Source organism: Oncorhynchus mykiss, chromosome 10 (assembly GCF_057628025.1).
Source record: "Oncorhynchus mykiss isolate SJ-2025 chromosome 10, ASM5762802v1, whole genome shotgun sequence".
NCBI lineage: Eukaryota > Metazoa > Chordata > Actinopteri > Salmoniformes > Salmonidae > Oncorhynchus > Oncorhynchus mykiss.
This window is the reverse complement of record NC_143031.1, coordinates 80,629,719-80,649,204: the sequence shown is the minus strand read 5'-3', so window position 1 is coordinate 80,649,204 and position 19,486 is coordinate 80,629,719. Positions and strand designations below refer to the sequence as shown.

General features: G+C 44.9%; 1 protein-coding gene across 1 annotated transcript in view; it reads left to right on the top strand.

Annotated features, from left to right (window-relative positions):
- LOC110516472 (scavenger receptor cysteine-rich domain-containing protein DMBT1-like) overlaps nucleotides 1-11,229 on the top strand; it is a 38,860-nt gene extending 27,631 nt beyond the window's left edge. The window contains exons 4-10 of the mRNA XM_090188071.1: nucleotides 8,293-8,325; nucleotides 8,557-8,865; nucleotides 9,294-9,599; nucleotides 9,725-10,003; nucleotides 10,461-10,781; nucleotides 10,885-10,973; nucleotides 11,095-11,229. Coding sequence (XP_090044197.1) covers nucleotides 8,293-8,325; nucleotides 8,557-8,865; nucleotides 9,294-9,599; nucleotides 9,725-10,003; nucleotides 10,461-10,781; nucleotides 10,885-10,973; nucleotides 11,095-11,229 — 1,472 coding nt within the window. The remainder of the gene's footprint in view (nucleotides 1-8,292; nucleotides 8,326-8,556; nucleotides 8,866-9,293; nucleotides 9,600-9,724; nucleotides 10,004-10,460; nucleotides 10,782-10,884; nucleotides 10,974-11,094) is intronic.
- The last annotated feature ends 8,257 nt before the right edge of the window (nucleotides 11,230-19,486 follow it).

Sequence of the window (19,486 nt, the reverse complement as noted above, 5' to 3'; positions counted from 1 at the left end):
AGCTAGGCAACTATACTGATGCAGGTACCTTTTACACAACTAGGTAACTATACTGATGCAGGTACCTTTTACACAGCTAGGCAACTATACTGATGCAGGTACCTTTTTCACAGCTAGGCAACTATACTGATGCAGGTACCTTTTACACAGCTAGGCAACTATACTGATGCAGGTACCTTTTGCACAGCTAGACAACTATACTGATGCAGGTACCTTTTACACAACTAGGTAACTATACTGATGCAGGTACCTTTTACACAGCTAGACAACTATACTGATGCAGGTACCTTTTACACAGCTAGGTAACTATACTGATGCAGGTACCTTTTACACAGCTAGGCAACTATACTGATGCAGGTACCTTTTACACAGCTAGACAACTATACTGATGCAGGTACCTTTTACACAGCTAGGCAACTATACTGATGCAGGTACCTTTTACACAGCTAGACAACTATCCTGATGTAGGTACCTTTTACACAGCTAGGCAACTATACTGACGCAGGTACCTTTTACACAGCTAGACAACTATACTGATGTAGGTACCTTTTACACAGCTAGACAACTATACTGATGCAGGTACCTTTTACACAGCTAGACAACTATACTTATGTAGGTACCTTTTACACAGCTAGACAACTATACTGATGTAGGTACCTTTTACACAGCTAGACAACTATACTGATGCAGGTACCTTTTACACAGCTAGACAACTATACTGATGTAGGTACCTTTTACACAGCTAGACAACTATACTGATGCAGGTACCTTTTACACAGCTAGACAACTATACTGATGCAGGTACCTTTTACACAGCTAGACAACTATACTGATGCAGGTACCTTTTACACAGCTAGACAACTATACTGATGCAGGTACCTTTTACACAGCTAGACAACTATACTGATGCAGGTACCTTTTACACAGCTAGACAACTATACTGATGCAGGTACCTTTTACACAGCTAGGCAACTATACTGATGCAGGTACCTTTTACACAGCTAGACAACTATACTGATGCAGGTATCTTTTACACAGCTAGACAACTATACTGATGCAGGTACCTTTTACACAGCTAGACAACTATACTGATGCAGGTACCTTTTACACAGCTAGACAACTATACTGATGCAGGTACCTTTTACACAGCTAGACAACTATACTGATGCAGGTATCTTTTACACAGCTAGACAACTATACTGATGCAGGTACCTTTTACACAGCTAGACAACTATACTGATGCAGGTACCTTTTACACAGCTAGACAACTATACTGATGCAGGTACCTTTTACACAGCTAGACAACTATACTGATGCAGGTATCTTTTACACAGCTAGACAACTATACTGATGCAGGTACCTTTTACACAGCTAGGTAACTATACTATAACACCAAAAAATGCTGCCTGGAGACAAGTGTCCATGATAGTAGGATCGCCAGGTCAGTTTAGTCGTGAGCTTGTGCTAAATGTGGCTAGTTAGCTAGCTTGCTAACCTAGCCAATGAGGTGTGTGTGAAAGAAATTGTCAAATAAGTTATGTTAGTTACTACCCCTGATAACTTTCCCAAATAATAATGTTTGAAAGAGTGTGAGTGTGTATGCTAGATAAATAGTATGGAAATGGTAGATACTACGTTATACATTTTTCACTGTGACATCATGGCGTGTCCATCAATTTAAATCCCAACTTGTAAGGAAAGAATAAGTATGAAAAAAATCCACAATGTATTGGACAGAACTATGAGGTCTAAAGGTCTGGCTTTCCAAGACATTCTGTTCATCTGCAAGCAGACCTGATGATTGTAGATGGAGGGAGAACCTGTTATTTAAAATGGAAGAATATAAGTTACTGTAGCCTATATAATGTAACAATGACAATCATCCCTTCATATATACTGTAGTTGAAGGTTATTTTAGTGTCGTAAAAAGTGTTCATTAAAACAAATCAGGATGTTTGGTGGAAGGATTCAGTGTAGATGTTCTGCTGTGTATCGAGGGGTTTATATGAAAGTGGTAGATTTGTAATTCTTTACCAGAGAAAGTTCTGGATTACTTTTCTTTGGGTGACCTCAGTCTTTGACAATGCAGCTACTTTGTTAACAGTCCTACTGTAATGTTCTGGGTAGCTGGTGCAGAGGAGTCAGGACAGTAGAGATGAGTAACACATGTAACTTTACTCAAATATTCCAATAACGTGTCATAAATACCGAGCCCACAGTAACAGACCGAACATACATAAAACAATCCCGCACAAAAACCATGGGGAAAACAGAGGGTTAAATAATGAACCTGTCATTTGGAATTGGAACCAGGCGTGTAAAACAAAGACAAAACAAAGACAAAACAAATGGAAAATGAAAAGTGGATCGGCGATGGCTAGAAGGCCGGTGGCGATGGTTAGAAGGCCGGTGGCAATGGTTAGAAGGCCGGTGGCGATGGCTAGAAGGCCGGTGGCGATGGCTAGAAGGCCGGTGGCGATGGCTAGAAGGCCGGTGGCGATGGCTAGAAGGCCGGTGACGTTGCTGCCCGAACAAGGAGCGGGACCGACTTCTGTGGAAGTTGTAACAGTACCACCCCTTGACGCGCAGGGCGATCCGGATGGAGACGGTGGAACTCCCACAGCAAAGAAGGGTCCAAAACATCCTCCACCGGCACCCAGCATCTCTCCTCCGGACCGTACCCCTCCCACTCCACGAGGTACTGAAGGCCTGACGCCTCGAGTCCATTATCGCTCAAACAGCATACGCAGGGGCCCCCTCAATTTCAAAGGGGGCGGAGTAACCACCTGCACCTCAGGCACCTCAGACTCCTGGAGTGGACCAGCCACCACCAGCCTAAGGAGAGACACATGGAACGAGGGGTTAATACGGTAATCGGGGGGAAGCTGTAACCTGTAGCGAACCTCGTTCAGTCTCCTCAGGACTTTGAATGGCCCCACAAACCGCAGGCCCAGCTTCCGGCAGGGCAGGCGGAGGGGCAGGTTTCGGGTCGAGAGCCAGACCGGTGCCTCACTGCCGATGGCAGAGGTGAAACCCTGAGGTAAGGCTGACCCAGATCCATGAACGACCTCCAGACCCTTGACGTGAACTGGGGACCTCGATCAGACACCATATCCTCTGGCACCCCATAGTGCCTATAAGACATGTATAAACAGGGCCTCCTCAGTCTGTAGGGCCGTAGGGAGACCGGGAAAAGGAAGGAGAAGGCAGGACTTAGAGAACTGATCCACAACGACCAGGACCGTGAGGGAGGAAGATCCGTGAGGAAGTCCACCGACAGGTGAGACCACGGTCGTTGTGGAATGGCTAAGGACTGTGGGCTCTGTACGTAACGCCCGCTCGATGTCCGCGTCCAGCTCCCACACTACCGGTGCCACCAGGCAAGAGCCCGGAAGTTCGGGAGTGTGATCTATGGACCGCTCCTCTGATCTCGCTGCCCGGATGTACTCCAGATTGCGGTGGTCAGTCCAGATGACAAAATGGTGTTTAGCCCCCTCAAGCCAATGTCTCCAGACCTTCAGAGCCTTGACAACAGCCAACAGCTCCCGATCCCCCACATCATAGTTTCGCTCCGCCGGGCTGAGCTTCTTCAAAAATAAAGTACAGGGGCGGAGCTTTAGTGGCGTACCCGAGCGCTGAGGGAGCACGGCTCCTATCCCAGATCCGCATGAGCCAGCAGGGGAGCCGAGGTAAACAGAGCCCTCAGGTGACCAAAAGCCCTGTCCGCCTCAGCCGTCCACTACAGTCACACCGGTCCCCCATTCAGCAGTGAGGTAATGGGAGTTACCTGATCAAAGCCCCGGATAAACCTCCAGTAGTAGTTGGCTACCTGACCAAAGCCCTGGATAAACCTCCAGTAGTAGTTGCCTACCTGACCAAAGCCCTGGATAAACCTCCAGTAGTAGTTGGCTACCTGACCAAAGCCCTGGATAAACCTCCGGTAGTAGTTGGCTACCTGACCAAAGCCCTGGATAAACCTCCGGTAGTAGTTGGCTACCTGACCAAAGCCCTTGATAAACCTCCGGTAGTAGTTGGCTACCTGACCAAAGCCCTGGATAAACCTCCGGTAGTAGTTGGCTACCTGACCAAAGCCCCGGATAAACCTCCGGTAGTAGTTGGCAAACCATAGAAACCGCTGCACCTCCTTTACCGTGGTGGTAGTCGCCAATTACGCACGGCTGAAATGCAGTCACTCTCCATCTCCACCCCTGAAGTGCAAATGCGGTACCCTAGGAAGGAGACGGACTGTTGGAAGAACAGACATTTCTCAGCCTTGACGTACAGGTCAGGCTCCAACAGTCGACCAAGCACCATGTGCACCAGGGACACACACTTGGTGCGTGTAGCGGAGTATATCAGAATGTGGTCGATATATACACCACTACACCCTGCCCGTGCAGGTCCCGGGAAATCTCGTCTACAAAGGCCTGGAAGACATCAACCTGTACAAGGTACTCATAGTGCCCTGAGGTGGTACTAAATGACGTCTTCCACTCGTCCCCCTCCCGGATACGCACCAGGTTGTAAACGCTCCTGAGATCCAATTTTGTGAAGAAGCCCTGTGAATTGACTCTATCGCACTGGATATGAGAGGCAGGGTGTAGCTGTACCTCACAGTGATTTGGTTGATACCTCGATAGTCAATGCACGGGCGCAGACCGCCATCCTTCTTCACCGCCAGAACAAGGACAGGGACCGACTTCTTCACCGCCAGAACAAGGACAGGGACCGACTTCTTCACCGCCAGAACAAGGACAGGGACCGACTTCTTCACCGCCAGAACAAGGACAGGGACCGACTTCTTCACCGCCAGAACAAGGACAGGGACCGACTTCTTCACCGCCAGAACAAGGACAGGGACCGACTTCTTCACCGCCAGAACAAGGACAGGGACCGACTTCTTCACCGCCAGAACAAGGACAGGGACCGACTTCTTCACCGCCAGAACAAGGACAGGGACCGACTTCTTCACCGCCAGAACAAGGACAGGGACCGACTTCTTCACCGCCAGAACAAGGACAGGGACCGACTTCGGCGGAAGTCGTGACACCTACAACTGTCACCTTATGTAACAGCTGATTTACTTAACTAAAGGCACATCTCAATATGTGATCCAGGTGTCTTAGTGTTCCTATAGAAACCTGTGTCCAAACACAGCATTAAATAGCATCTAATCAGAATAGTGTACAGAGCTAAGTTATTACAGCTATTTAAATGTAATGTGTTTTTTAGTGTTTAGTCTGTGTCATTAAAAAGTCACTGTTGCCTATTAGATCAATATCAGTGTGAACACATCTGATTGGACTAGATCCATGTTGAGGTGAGACACGTCTGATTGGACTAGATCCATGTTGAGGTGAGACACGTCTGATTGGACTAGATCCATGTTGAGGTGAGGCACGTCTGATTGGACTAGATCCATGTTGAGGTGAGGCACGTCTGATTGGACTAGATCCATGTTGAGGTGAGACACGTCTGATTGGACTAGATCCATGTTGAGGTGAGACACGTCTGATTGGACTAGATCCATGTTGAGGTGAGACACGTCTGATTGGACTAGATCCATGTTAAGGTGAGACACGTCTGATTGGACTAGATCCATGTTGAGGTGAGACACGTCTGATTGGACTAGATCCATGTTGAGGTGAGACACGTCTGATTGGATTAGATCCATGTTGAGGTGAGACCATTCCATGTCTTTATTGGTTTGTATGAGAAGGCAGTTTGGGAGAAGGTGGTGGACCGTTTGAGGAGTCTACAGTTCCCCTGGTGGAGGTTCTTGGAACACTGATATTTAAGTCTGAGGTTGATGAAAACAAATTTGGTGCTGCAATGTTGTGTGTTATCTTGAATACCAGGCAGATGTTGGAGTACAGAATGAAATGGAGAGGAGAGGGGAGGAGAAGAGAAGCAAGGGGGAGTAGAGGAGAGGAGAAGGGGAGGAGAGGAGAAGAGTGGAGAGGAGAAGAGGGGGGGAGTAGAGGGGAAGAGAAGCAACGGGGAGAAGAGGAGAGGGGAGGGGGTGACGAGGAAAGGGGGAGAAGAGGGGAGGGGGGGAGTAGAGGGGAAGAAGAGGTGAATAAAGGGTCAGAAGAGGAGAAGGGGAAGGGGAGAGGGGGGAGATGATGAGAGTGCAGGAAGAGAAGGAGAGGGGGAGAAGAGGAGAAGAGAGGGGGAGAAGGGCAGAGGGGGGAGAAGAGGAGAGGGGGAGATGAGGGGGAAGATAGGGGCAGAAGAGTAGATGATAGGCAGACTATGAGAAGAGAGGGGGAGAAGAGGAGAAGAGAGGGGAAGAGGGGGAAAAGAGGAAAGGGGGAGAAGAGGAGAGAGGGGAGGGGAGGGCAAGAAGAGAGGGGGTGAAGGGGGAGAAGAGGAGAGAGAGAAGGGGAGGGGAGAAGAGAGGGGGAGAATAGGACAGGGGGGAGAAGAGGAGAGGAGGGAGTGGATGAAGAAGAGAGGGGGAGAAGAGGAGAAGAGAGACTGGGAGAAAAGGAGAGGAGAGGGGGAGAAAAGGAGAGGGGAGGGGAGAAGAGGAAAGGGGGAGAAGAGGAGAGGGGAGAAAAGGAGAGAAGAGAAAAGGATAAGAGGATAAGGGGGAGAGGAGGTGAAGAGAAGGGGAGAAGAGGAGAAGAGAGGGGAGAAGAGAGGGGAGGAGAGGAGAGGGTGAGAAGAGGAGAGGGGGAGGAGAGGAGAAGAGAGGGGGAGATAAGGTGAGGGGAAGAAGAGGAGAAAGGGGGGAGGAGAAGAGGGGGAGAGGAGAGGAGGAGAGAGGAGAAGAGGAGAAAATGAGAGGGGAGGGGAGAAGAGGAAAGGGGGAGAAGAGGAGAAGAGAGGGGGAGAAGAGGAGAAGAGAGGGGAGAAGAGGAGAAGAGAGGGGAGGAGAAGAGAGGGGGAGAAGAGGAGAAGAGAGGGGAGAAAAGGAGAAGAGAGGGGGAGAAGAGGAGAAGAGAGGGGAGTGGAGGAGGGGAGAGGGGGAGAAAAGGGGAGGGGAAGTTGTGGAGAAGGGGGGGAGGGGAGGAGGAGAAGAGGAGAGGGGGAGAAGAGAGTGGGAGCAAGGAGGAGAAATGGAGAGGGGGAGAAGAGCAGAGGGGTGAGAAGAGGAGAGGAGAGGGGGGAAGAGGAGAAGAGAGGTGGAGAAGAGAAGAGGAGAGGGGGAGAAGAGAAGAGGAGAGGGGGAGAAGAGAGTGGGAGCAGGGAGGAGAAATGGAGAGGGGGAGAAGAGCAGAGGGGTGAGAAGAGGAGAGGGGAGGGGTAGAATTGGGGAGAAGAGGAGAAGAGAGGAGGAGAGAAGGGGGAGAAGGGGGGAGAAGATGAAGATGAAGAGTGAGGTGGAGAAGGGGGAGAAGAGGAGAGAGAGAGGGGAGGTGGAGAAGAGGAGAGTTGGAGAAGAGAGGGGGAGAAGAGGAGAGTGGGGAGGGGAGGGGAGGGGAGAAAAGGAGAAGAGAGGGGGAGAAGAAGAGAGGGGAGAGAAGGAGAAGAAAGGGGGAGAAGATCAGAGGTGGGAGGGGAGGGGAAGAAGAGGAGAAGAGAGGAGGAGAGAAGAGGGTGGAAGAGCAGAGGGGTGAGACGAGGAGAGGGGAGGGGTAGAATTGGGAAGAAGAGTAGAGGGGGGAGAAGGGGAGAAGAGTAGAGGGGGGAGAAGGGGAGAAGAGTAGAGGGGGGAGAAGGGGAGAAGAGTAGAGGGGGAGGAGGGGAGAAGAGTAGAGGGGGGAGAAGGGGAGAAGAGTAGAGGGGGGAGAAGGGGAGAAGAGTAGAGGGGGGAGGAGGGGAGAAGAGTAGAGGGGGGAGAAGGGGAGAAGAGTAGAGGGGGGAGTTGAGGAGAAGAGAGGGAGAGATGGGGAGACGATGAAGAGAGAGGGGGAGAAGGGGGAGAAAAGGAGAGGGGGGAGAAGGGGGAGATGAGCGGGGGAGAAGAGGAAAGGAGAGAAGGGGGACGAGAGACTGGGAGAAGAGGAGAGGAGAGGAGAAGAGAGGGAGAAAAGAGTAGAGGTGGGAGGAGAGGGGAGGAGAGGGGCGAGGATTGGAGTGGAGAGGAGTTCATTAACTCAATTCTACTGACACTGTTTGTCTATGGAGATTGCATGGCTGAGTGCTTGATTTTATACATCTTTCAGGAAGGGGTGTGGCTGAAAAAGAATCCACTAATTTGAAGGGGTGTCCACATACTTTTGTATAGATAGTGTATGTACACATGGGTGTTGTTGCACCATACCAACGATAAGCCTGTCTTCCCCATCACATTATGAAAGGTCATGTTGATGTTCATTTAACCTCTGTCTCTCTCTTTCTCCTCAGATCTCCAGGCTCAAAGTGTCAGTCCACCAGGTAGGTAGAGTATAAATCTACAGTGATTATAGCAGTTCAATATTAGTAAACTTTATTATCCCACATGGAGAAATTCATGTGTCCATACAAACCATTCTAAACCCCAATAACAAGTAGTGTTTTATGGAACTACTAATACTTGTCAACCACAAAGCATTACTGCTGTTAGAATAACAGAATCACTGTCATCATCTGTCCTCACCACTGTGTTTTCCTCTCTGCTGTTTACAGCTGAACTCTCAGTCAGACTGGTGGATGGGACCACTTCCTGTTCTGGGACAGTGGAAGCCTTCTACAGAGGAGAGTGGTTGAGTCTATGTCCTAGTTGGTGGAGCATAATGAGACAGGTTAAGGTTGTGTGTAGAGAGATGAACTGTGGGAATCCTGTAGCTGAATCTAGAGGACCTCTGCTTGAAGATGGAAGAAGAGGAGTCACACTATATAGGTGTAGTGGAGATGAGTCTTCTATTAGACAGTGTAACATCATAGGAGGACCTGGTGTCTGTAATGGTGAATATTATCATCATGTGACCTGTTCAGGTAAGAGACTGGTCATATTGAGAGATTTATTTATACATTATACAATATTACCATGTATCATGTTTTATGTGTTTTTATTTCATTTAAATAGAGGGAGAGATGTCAGATGTATTTAAACATTATATTTGTGTTTGTCATATTGGTTTATGGGAGATGTTCATGGGCAGATCATTGTAGTTCAGATGGTACTGAAGTGAAGATGCCTGATGGATGTCCAGCTGTTTATTTTCTATAAAGTGAAGTGAACTTATTCCTGTCTCCTGCCTGCATTATTCCCAACCCGATCCTGAGTGACTAAGAACCCATTTCTACCTCTTACAGTATCAAACATAGCAAACTACAATCTTTTATCCAACATATTTGTGTTTAGTCCTTGACAGTGTCATCAACAAAACTGATTGAATGTTCAACCAACTCTTTTTCTCCAGAGTCTGTGCGGCTTGTGGACGGAGCTGGTCTCTGCTCTGGGAGAGTGGAGGTGAAGTCCAATCAGTCCTGGGCCTCAGTGTGTGAAGCTGACTTTGACCGGCAGGATGCAGAGGTAGTCTGTAGGGATGTTGGCTGTGGGGCTCCTGCAGCTCTACAGGGGGGGCTCTATGGAGAAGGTGAGGGTCAGACCTGGGATAAAGAGTTCCAGTGTAAAGGCAAAGAGTCCCTTCTCCTGGACTGTGACACCTCAGACAGAGAGAACAACACCTGCCTACCTGGTAATGCTGTTGGACTCACCTGCTCAGGTAAGAAACAGTTTGTCACTCAATCAACATTGTTTCTCACCTGGAGTGAAGAATTTGAGAGACAATATAGGTGTGTTTTAGTGAGAAAATAGTAAGATTACTGTCTCTCTCTTTTATTTTCTCAGAGCCTGATGATGTGAGGCTGGTGGGAGGAGGCAGTCGCTGTGCTGGTAGAGTGGAGCGGTACGACCAGGGAGAGTGGAGGATTGTGGGAGCTGCTGACAGGGCCAGGATGTTTTTGTCTGCAGTAGTGTGTAGACAGATGGGTTGTGGCTCCACTGTTTCAGTACTACCTGGAAACACCACTAGAGGGTTTGGAGTTAGATGTTCTGGGTCTGAGTCTTCACTGAGGGAGTGTTGGAGAAGTTCTTATCGCCGTCCTGGACTCACAGTGATCTGCTCAGGTAATAACAACATATTATTGTTATATTCAACTGATTTCCTTCATTCATACAACTTCCTCTGCACCTCTCATGATGACTGTTTAACTTGTAAATCTGCTTTACAAAATAGATCACTCAGTCAAGTAGGAATCAAATACAATTTAAATATCCCAGAATGCTTTTGTATGTGAGTGTTATCTCAGTGAACGTCTCTACTCACTACCACTGTCACATGTCATGTTATTGTCACATCTAAATGAGGAAAGTAGTTGAGGAGCTACGTTTTCTTTTTCTCTCCTCTTGTTCCAGATGTCCTGCTTAAGCCTGATATCAACATATGTTGTCTCAGTGACTGTAGGTCCACTTCTCATGTTGCCCTGTGAGGGAGGGTGGCTAGCACTGTTACATGCTGATGTTATTGTCATATCTATAGGAAACTTGTTGAAGAGGTTTATCTTGTTCTCTTTTATTGTTACAGATCTCCTGGTCCAGCCTGATATCTCCCTGACTGACTCAATGGGAGGGGTCTCCAGGGGCCACCAGGGGCACGATGTGTTCAGGGGCTACAGCTTCACCATCACCTGCTCCACTCAGCCACAGTACCCAGGAGGCTCCTTCCTCCTCACGTTCACCGGCTCCAACATACAGCAGATCCAGCCAGCTGTCAATCACTCTGCTGCCTTCCTCTTCCCTGCTGCAGATGACTCCCACCAAGGGAACTACAGCTGTGTTTATGAGAATGATGTTTTCTCTCATAGCTTTTTCTCTGAGAGTGAGCTCCTCTCCCTCCCCATCACAGGTAACTGAACATGAACCAGACTTATAACTTTGTCATTGACAGATTTCCCACTGATCTATGTGATGATGATCAGTGCCCTCATCAAAGGTGTTTCTGTTTGCAGCCTCTCCTCTGCCAGCCTTCATCATCAGACACGTTGTAGTGCTGCTGATCCTACTGACAGCCATCACCACCTCCTACCTGTACTACAAGGTAAAGACATTTACTCAGACGTTACAAGTCATTTAAACTAGAGGGAGAGGGTGAGGGGGAGAGGGAGAGAATGGAGATACTGGAGAGTAAATGTCTGACTGTTGGTGCTGTGTCTCCCTAGCCCACCAGGAGGCAGAAGAGAGTGAACAGGGTGAGCAACATGGATCTTGATGTCAATGCCATGGAGACGGTCTCTCTGAGCTCCAGAGCTGAAGCTGGACCGGGAGAGGAGAGAGCAGCCCAGGGGACGGAGTAGGAGTAGAATGAAGCTGATCCTAACATGGGGTTTGGGGTAACATGGCATTTTGGGTAACATGGGGTTTTGGTAACATGTGGTTTGAGGTAACATGGGGTTTGGGGTAACATGGGGTTTGGGGTAACATGGCATTTTGGGTAACATGGGGTTTGGGGTAACATGGGGTTTGGGGTAACATGGTTTTTTGGGTAACATGGGTTTTGGGGTAATATGGGTTTTGGGGTAATATGGGATTTTGGGTAGCATGTGGTTTGGGGTAACATGTGGGTTTGGTAAAATGGGGGATTGGTAACTTGTTGGTTTGGGGTAACATGGGATTTTGGGTAGAATATGGTTTGGGGTAACATGGTTTTGGGAAACACATTGGTTTTGGGTAATATGTTGTTTTTGGGTAACAAGGGGTTTTAGGTTACATGGGGGTTTGTTAATAAGTGGTTTGGGGTAACATGGGGTTTTGGGTAACATGGTGTTTGGGGTAACATGGGAATTTGGGTAACATGGGGTTTTGGGTAACATGAGGTTTGGGGTAACATGGGGTTTTGGGGTAACATTTAATTATTTTAAGAGAGTAACTTATTAATTACTGTTTCATGTTCCAGTATTGCTTCTTATCTTAATTTTTTTGTCTTATTTAGTGTCTCTTAGATTCTTTATCTTATTTAGTGTCTCTTAGATTCTTTATCTTATTTAGTATCTCTTAGATTCTTTATCTTATTTAGTGTCGCTTAGATTCTTTATCTTATTTAGTGTCTCTTAGATTCTTTATCTTATTTAGTGTCTCTTAGATTATTTATCTTATTTAGTGTCTCTTAGATTCTTTATCTTATTTAGTGTCTCTTAGATTCTTTATCTTATTTAGTGTCTCTTAGATTCTTTATCTTATTTAGTGTCGCTTAGATTCTTTATCTTATTTAGTGTCTCTTAGATTCTTTATCTTATTTAGTTTCTCTTAGATTCTTTATCTTATTTATTGTCTCTTAGATTCTTTATCTTATTTAGTGTCTCTTAGATTCTTTATCTTATTTATTGTCTCTTAGATTCTTTATCTTATTTAGTGTCTCTTAGATTCTTTATCTTATTTAGTGTCTCTTAGATTCTTTATCTTATTTAGTGTCTCTTAGATTCTTTATCTTATTTAGTGTCTCTTAGATTCTTTATCTTATTTAGTGTCTCTTAGATACTTTATCTTATTTAGTGTCTCTTAGATTCTTTATCTTGAAGTGTCTCTCATGATGTTATTGATTATAAACGTAATGATGTTGATGATGATGTAGATTGTTGTTTTGATGTTGCTCTCTAAACTGCCATGTAATCAACTGAATGCTTTTAATAAAATTACAGGCTGTCAATCTTGTGTGATTTAATTATTAGACAGACTACAACATACAGTATGAATTAACTGAGATCAGTCTGTGTGATTCCCCTCTTGGACAGACTACAACATACAGTATGAATTAACTGGTCATACATTTGGCAGGAGGATAGGAAGTGCATCTCAGTTTCCACCTCATTTTGTGGGCTGTGGGCACACAGCCTGTCTTCTCTGGAGAGCCAGGTACTGACCTGTCCTGCTATTGTTATTTTACTGTTTCTCTTTAATTACTTGTTACAGGCCAACCCAAGTGGTACTGTTCAGTAGGATAATAGTAGACCAACGCAAGCTGTACTGTTCAGTAGGATAATAGTAGACCAACCCAAGCTGTACTGTTCAGTAGGATAATAGTAGACCAACCCAAGCTGTACTGTTCAGTAGGATAATAGTAGACCAACCCAAGTGGTACTGTTCAGTAGGATAATAGTAGACTAACCCAAGTGGTACTGTTCAGTAGGATAATAGTAGACCAACCCAAGCTGTACTGTTCAGTAGGATAATAGTAGACCAACCCAAGCTGTACTGTTCAGTAGGATAATAGTAGACCAACCCAAGCTGTACTGTTCAGTAGGATAATAGTAGATCCACCCAAGCTGTACTGTTCAGTAGGATAATAGTAGACCAACCCAAGCTGTACTGTTCAGTAGGATAATAGTAGACCAACCCAAGTGGTACTGTTCAGTAGGATAATAGTAGACCAACCCAAGCTGTACTGTTCAGTAGGATAATAGTAGACCAACCCAAGCTGTACTGTTCAGTAGGATAATAGTAGACCAACCCAAGCTGTACTGTTCAGTAGGATAATAGTAGACCAACCCAAGTGGTACTGTTCAGTAGGATAATAGTAGACCAACCCAAGTGGTACTGTTCAGTAGGATAATAGTAGACCAACCCAAGCTGTACTGGTCAGTAGGATAATAGTAGACCAACCCAAGCTGTACTGTTCAGTAGGATAATAGTAGACCAACCCAAGCTGTACTGTTCAGTAGGATAATAGTACACCAACCCAAGCTGTACTGTTCAGTAGGATAATAGTAGACCAACCCAAGTGGTACTGTTCAGTAGGATAATAGTAGACCAACCCAAGTGGTACTGTTCAGTAGGATAATAGTAGACCAACCCAAGCTGTACTGTTCAGTGGGATAATAGTAGACCAACCCAAGCTGTACTGTTCAGTAGGATAATAGTAGACCAACCCAAGCTGTACTGTTCAGTAGGATAATAGTAGACTAACCCAAGCTGTACTGTTCAGTAGGATCATAGTAGACCAACCCAAGATATACTGTTCAGTAGGATAATAGTAGACTAACCCAAGTGGTACTGTTCAGTAGGATAATAGTAGACCAACCCAAGCTGTACTGTTCAGTAGGATAATAGTAGACCAACCCAAGCTGTACTGTTCAGTAGGATAATAGTAGACCAACCCAAGTGGTACTGTTCAGTAGGATAATAGTAGACCAACGCAAGCTGTACTGTTCAGTAGGATAATAGTAGACCAACCCAAGCTGTACTGTTCAGTAGGATAATAGTAGACCAACCCAAGTGGTACTGTTCAGTAGGATAATAGTAGACCAACCCAAGTGGTACTGTTCAGTAGGATAATAGTAGGCCAACCCAAGCTGTACTGTTCAGTAGGATAATAGTAGACCAACCCAAGCTGTACTGTTCAATAGGATAATAGTAGATCCACCCAAGCTGTACTGTTCAGTAGGATAATAGTAGACCAACCCAAGCTGTACTGTTCAGTAGGATAATATTAGACCAACCCAAGTGGTACTGTTCAGTAGGATAATAGTAGGCCAACATAAGTGGTACTGTTCAGTAGGATAATAGTAGACCAACCCAAGCTGTACTGTTCAGTAGGATAATAGTAGACCAACCCAAGCTGTACTGTTCAGTAGGATAATAGTAGACCAACCCAAGCTGTACTGTTCAGTAGGATAATAGTAGACTAACCCAAGCTGTACTGTTCAGTAGGATAATAGTAGACCAACCCAAGATATACTGTTCAGTAGGATAATAGTAGACTAACCCAAGTGGTACTGTTCAGTAGGATAATAGTAGACCAACCCAAGCTGTACTGTTCAGTAGGATAATAGTAGACCAACCCAAGCTGTACTGGTCAGTAGGATTATAGTAGACCAACCCAAGCTGTACTGTTCAGTAGGATAATAGTAGACCAACCCAAGTGGTCCTGTTCAGTAGGATAATAGTAGGCCAACCCAAGCTGTACTGTTCAGTAGGATAATAGTAGACCAACCCAAGCTGTACTGTTCAGTAGGATAATAGTAGATCCACCCAAGCTGTACTGTTCAGTAGGATAATAGTAGACCAACCCAAGCTGTACTGTTCAGTAGGATAATAGTAGACCAACCCAAGTGGTACTGTTCAGTAGGATAATAGTAGGCCAACCCAAGTGGTACTGTTCAGTAGGATAATAGTAGACCAACCCAAGCTGTACTGTTCAGTAGGATAATAGTAGACCAACCCAAGCTGTACTGTTCAGTAGGATAATAGTAGACCAACCCAAGCTGTACTGTTCAGTAGGATAATAGTAGACTAACCCAAGCTGTACTGTTCAGTAGGATAATAGTAGACCAACCCAAGATATACTGTTCAGTAGGATAATAGTAGACTAACCCAAGTGGTACTGTTCAGTAGGATAATAGTAGACCAACCCAAGCTGTACTGTTCAGTAGGATAATAGTAGACCAACCCAAGCTGTACTGGTCAGTAGGATTATAGTAGACCAACCCAAGCTGTACTGTTCAGTAGGATAATAGTAGACCAACCCAAGCTGTACTGTTCAGTAGGATAATAGTAGATCCACCCAAGTGGTACTGTTCAGTAGGATAATAGTAGACCAACCCAAGCTGTACTGTTCAGTAGGATAATAGTAGACCAAACCAAGTGGTACTGTTCAGTAGGATAATAGTAGACCAACCCAAGCTGTACTGTTTAGTAGGATAATAGTAGACCAACCCAAGCTGTACTGTTCAGTAGGATAATAGTAGACCAACCCAAGTGGTACTGTTCAGTAGGATAATAGTAGACCATCGCAAGCTGTACTGTTCAGTAGGATAATAGTAGACCAACCCAAGCTGTACTGTTCAGTAGGATAATAGTAGACCAACCCAAGTGGTACTGTTCAGTAGGATAATAGTAGGCCAACCCAAGCTGTACTGTTCAGTAGGATAATAGTAGACCAACCCAAGCTGTACTGTTCAGTGGGATAATAGTAGATCCACCCAAGCTGTACTCTTCGGTAGGATAATAGTAGACCAACCCAAGCTGTACTGTTCAGTAGGATAATAGTAGACCAACCCAAGTGGTACTGTTCAGTAGGATAATAGTAGGCCAACCCAAGTGGTACTGTTCAGTAGGATAATAGTAGACCAACCCAAGCTGTACTGTTCAGTAGGATAATAGTAGACCAACCCAAGCTGTACTGTTCAGTAGGATAATAGTAGACCAACCCAAGCTGTACTGTTCAGTAGGATAATAGTAGACTAACCCAAGCTGTACTGTTCAGTAGGATAATAGTAGACCAACCGAAGATATACTGTTCAGTAGGATAATAGTAGACTAACCCAAGTGGTACTGTTCAGTAGGATAATAGTAGACCAACCCAAGCTGTACTGTTCAGTAGGATAATAGTAGACCAACCCAAGCTGTACTGGTCAGTAGGATAATAGTAGACCAACCCAAGCTGTACTGTTCAGTAGGATAATAGTAGACCAACCCAAGCTGTACTGTTCAGTAGGATAATAGTAGATCCACCCAAGTGGTACTGTTCAGTAGGATAATAGTAGACCAACCCAAGCTGTACTGTTCAGTAGGATAATAGTAGACCAACCCAAGTGGTACTGTTCAGTAGGATAATAGTAGACTAACCCAAGTGGTACTGGTCAGTAGGATTATAGTAGACCAACCCAAGCTGTACTGTTCAGTAGGATAATAGTAGACCAACCCAAGCTGTACTGTTCAGTAGGATAATAGTAGATCCACCCAAGCTGTACTGTTCAGTAGGATAATAGTAGACCAACCCAAGCTGTACTGTTCAGTAGGATAATAGTAGACCAACCCAAGTGGTACTGTTCAGTAGGATAATAGTAGGCCAACCCAAGTGGTACTGTTCAGTAGGATAATAGTAGACCAACCCAAGCTGTACTGTTCAGTAGGATAATAGTAGACCAACCCAAGCTGTACTGTTCAGTAGGATAATAGTAGACCAACCCAAGCTGTACTGTTCAGTAGGATAATAGTAGACTAACCCAAGCTGTACTGTTCAGTAGGATAATAGTAGACCAACCCAAGATATACTGTTCAGTAGGATAATAGTAGACTAACCCAAGTGGTACTGTTCAGTAGGATAATAGTAGACCAACCCAAGCTGTACTGTTCAGTAGGATAATAGTAGACCAACCCAAGCTGTACTGGTCAGTAGGATTATAGTAGACCAACCCAAGCTGTACTGTTCAGTAGGATAATAGTAGACCAACCCAAGCTGTACTGTTCAGTAGGATAATAGTAGATCCACCCAAGTGGTACTGTTCAGTAGGATAATAGTAGACCAACCCAAGCTGTACTGTTCAGTAGGATAATAGTAGACCAAACCAAGTGGTACTGTTCAGTAGGATAATAGTAGACCAACCCAAGCTGTACTGTTTAGTAGGATAATAGTAGACCAACCCAAGCTGTACTGTTCAGTAGGATAATAGTAGACCAACCCAAGTGGTACTGTTCAGTAGGATAATAGTAGACCATCGCAAGCTGTACTGTTCAGTAGGATAATAGTAGACCAACCCAAGCTGTACTGTTCAGTAGGATAATAGTAGACCAACCCAAGTGGTACTGTTCAGTAGGATAATAGTAGGCCAACCCAAGCTGTACTGTTCAGTAGGATAATAGTAGACCAACCCAAGCTGTACTGTTCAGTGGGATAATAGTAGATCCACCCAAGCTGTACTCTTCGGTAGGATAATAGTAGACCAACCCAAGCTGTACTGTTCAGTAGGATAATAGTAGACCAACCCAAGTGGTACTGTTCAGTAGGATAATAGTAGGCCAACCCAAGTGGTACTGTTCAGTAGGATAATAGTAGACCAACCCAAGCTGTACTGTTCAGTAGGATAATAGTAGACCAACCCAAGCTGTACTGTTCAGTAGGATAATAGTAGACCAACCCAAGCTGTACTGTTCAGTAGGATAATAGTAGACTAACCCAAGCTGTACTGTTCAGTAGGATAATAGTAGACCAACCGAAGATATACTGTTCAGTAGGATAATAGTAGACTAACCCAAGTGGTACTGTTCAGTAGGATAATAGTAGACCAACCCAAGCTGTACTGTTCAGTAGGATAATAGTAGACCAACCCAAGCTGTACTGGTCAGTAGGATAATAGTAGACCAACCCAAGCTGTACTGTTCAGTAGGATAATAGTAGACCAACCCAAGCTGTACTGTTCAGTAGGATAATAGTAGATCCACCCAAGTGGTACTGTTCAGTAGGATAATAGTAGACCAACCCAAGCTGTACTGTTCAGTAGGATAATAGTAGACCAACCCAAGTGGTACTGTTCAGTAGGATAATAGTAGACCAACCCAAGCTGTACTGTTTAGTAGGATAATAGTAGACCAACCCAAGCTGTACTGTTCAGTAGGATAATAGTAGACCAACCCAAGCTGTACTGGTCAATAGGATAATAGTAGACCAACCCAAGCTGTACTGGTCAATAGGATAATAGTAGACCAACTTGGGAGAGTACTTCTGTCCAAGGCAGAGGGACTGTCTGGTTTTGTGTACCCCTCATTATCTTTGTGTAAATCCTGCTACTTGTAAAGAGATCAACAAGAACTTTCTTGACTTCATCTGGAAAAATACATCTCACAAACTAAAAGAGTCCTCTAATAAAAGAGCTGAAGGAGGTCTGGAAGTGTTGGACTTTGTGACATAAATAACACTTTCAAGATCAACTGGTTGAAAAGATGTTTGATCAATACTGATTCAATATGGTATTTCATTCACCCAGAGACTGGACCTACTTATCCACATCTACTGTGTCCCCATCTCACAAACTAAAAGAGTCAGTCCTCTAATAAAAGAGCTGAAGGAGGTCTGGAAGTGTTGGACTTTGTGACATAAATAACACTTTCAAGATCAACTGGTTGAAAAGATGTTTGATCAATACTGATTCAATATGGTATTTCATTCACCCAGAGACTGGACCTACTTATCCACATCTAATGTGTCCCCATCCAACAGCACACTTTCAAACATAACATCTACCGGCAGCCTAGGGGTGCGTCCGAACATCAAGAAGAAGGGTGGAAACCCAGTAGTCTCGCCCACCCAGTGTGCGATTTGAATCAAAAAAATAAATAAATTAAATTAAATTAAAATAAAAAGACACATCGCCATCTGCTGACTGGAGGGGCAACACAGTTGAGGAACCAAAAGTTTATTTTCATTTATTTCATAAAAGTGTAATATTGTATTGAGTTGTTCAAAGAGAAGCATGTGTTGATTTATTCGTGTTTAATGAGTGAGAATTTAAAACAAACTTTAGACCCACTACATATTTACATTGAACCATAGTTCTGACATGGATCATTTAGACCCACTACATATTTACATTGAACCAGAGTTCTGACATGGATCATTTAGACCCACTACATATTTACATTGAACCATAGTTCTGACATGGATCATTTAGACCCACTACATATTTACATTGAACCATAGTTCTGACATGGATCATTTAGACCCAATACATATTTACATTGAACCATAGTTCTGACATGGATCATTTAGACCCACTACATATTTACATTGAACCATAGTTCTGACATGGATCATTTAGACCCACTACATATTTACATTGA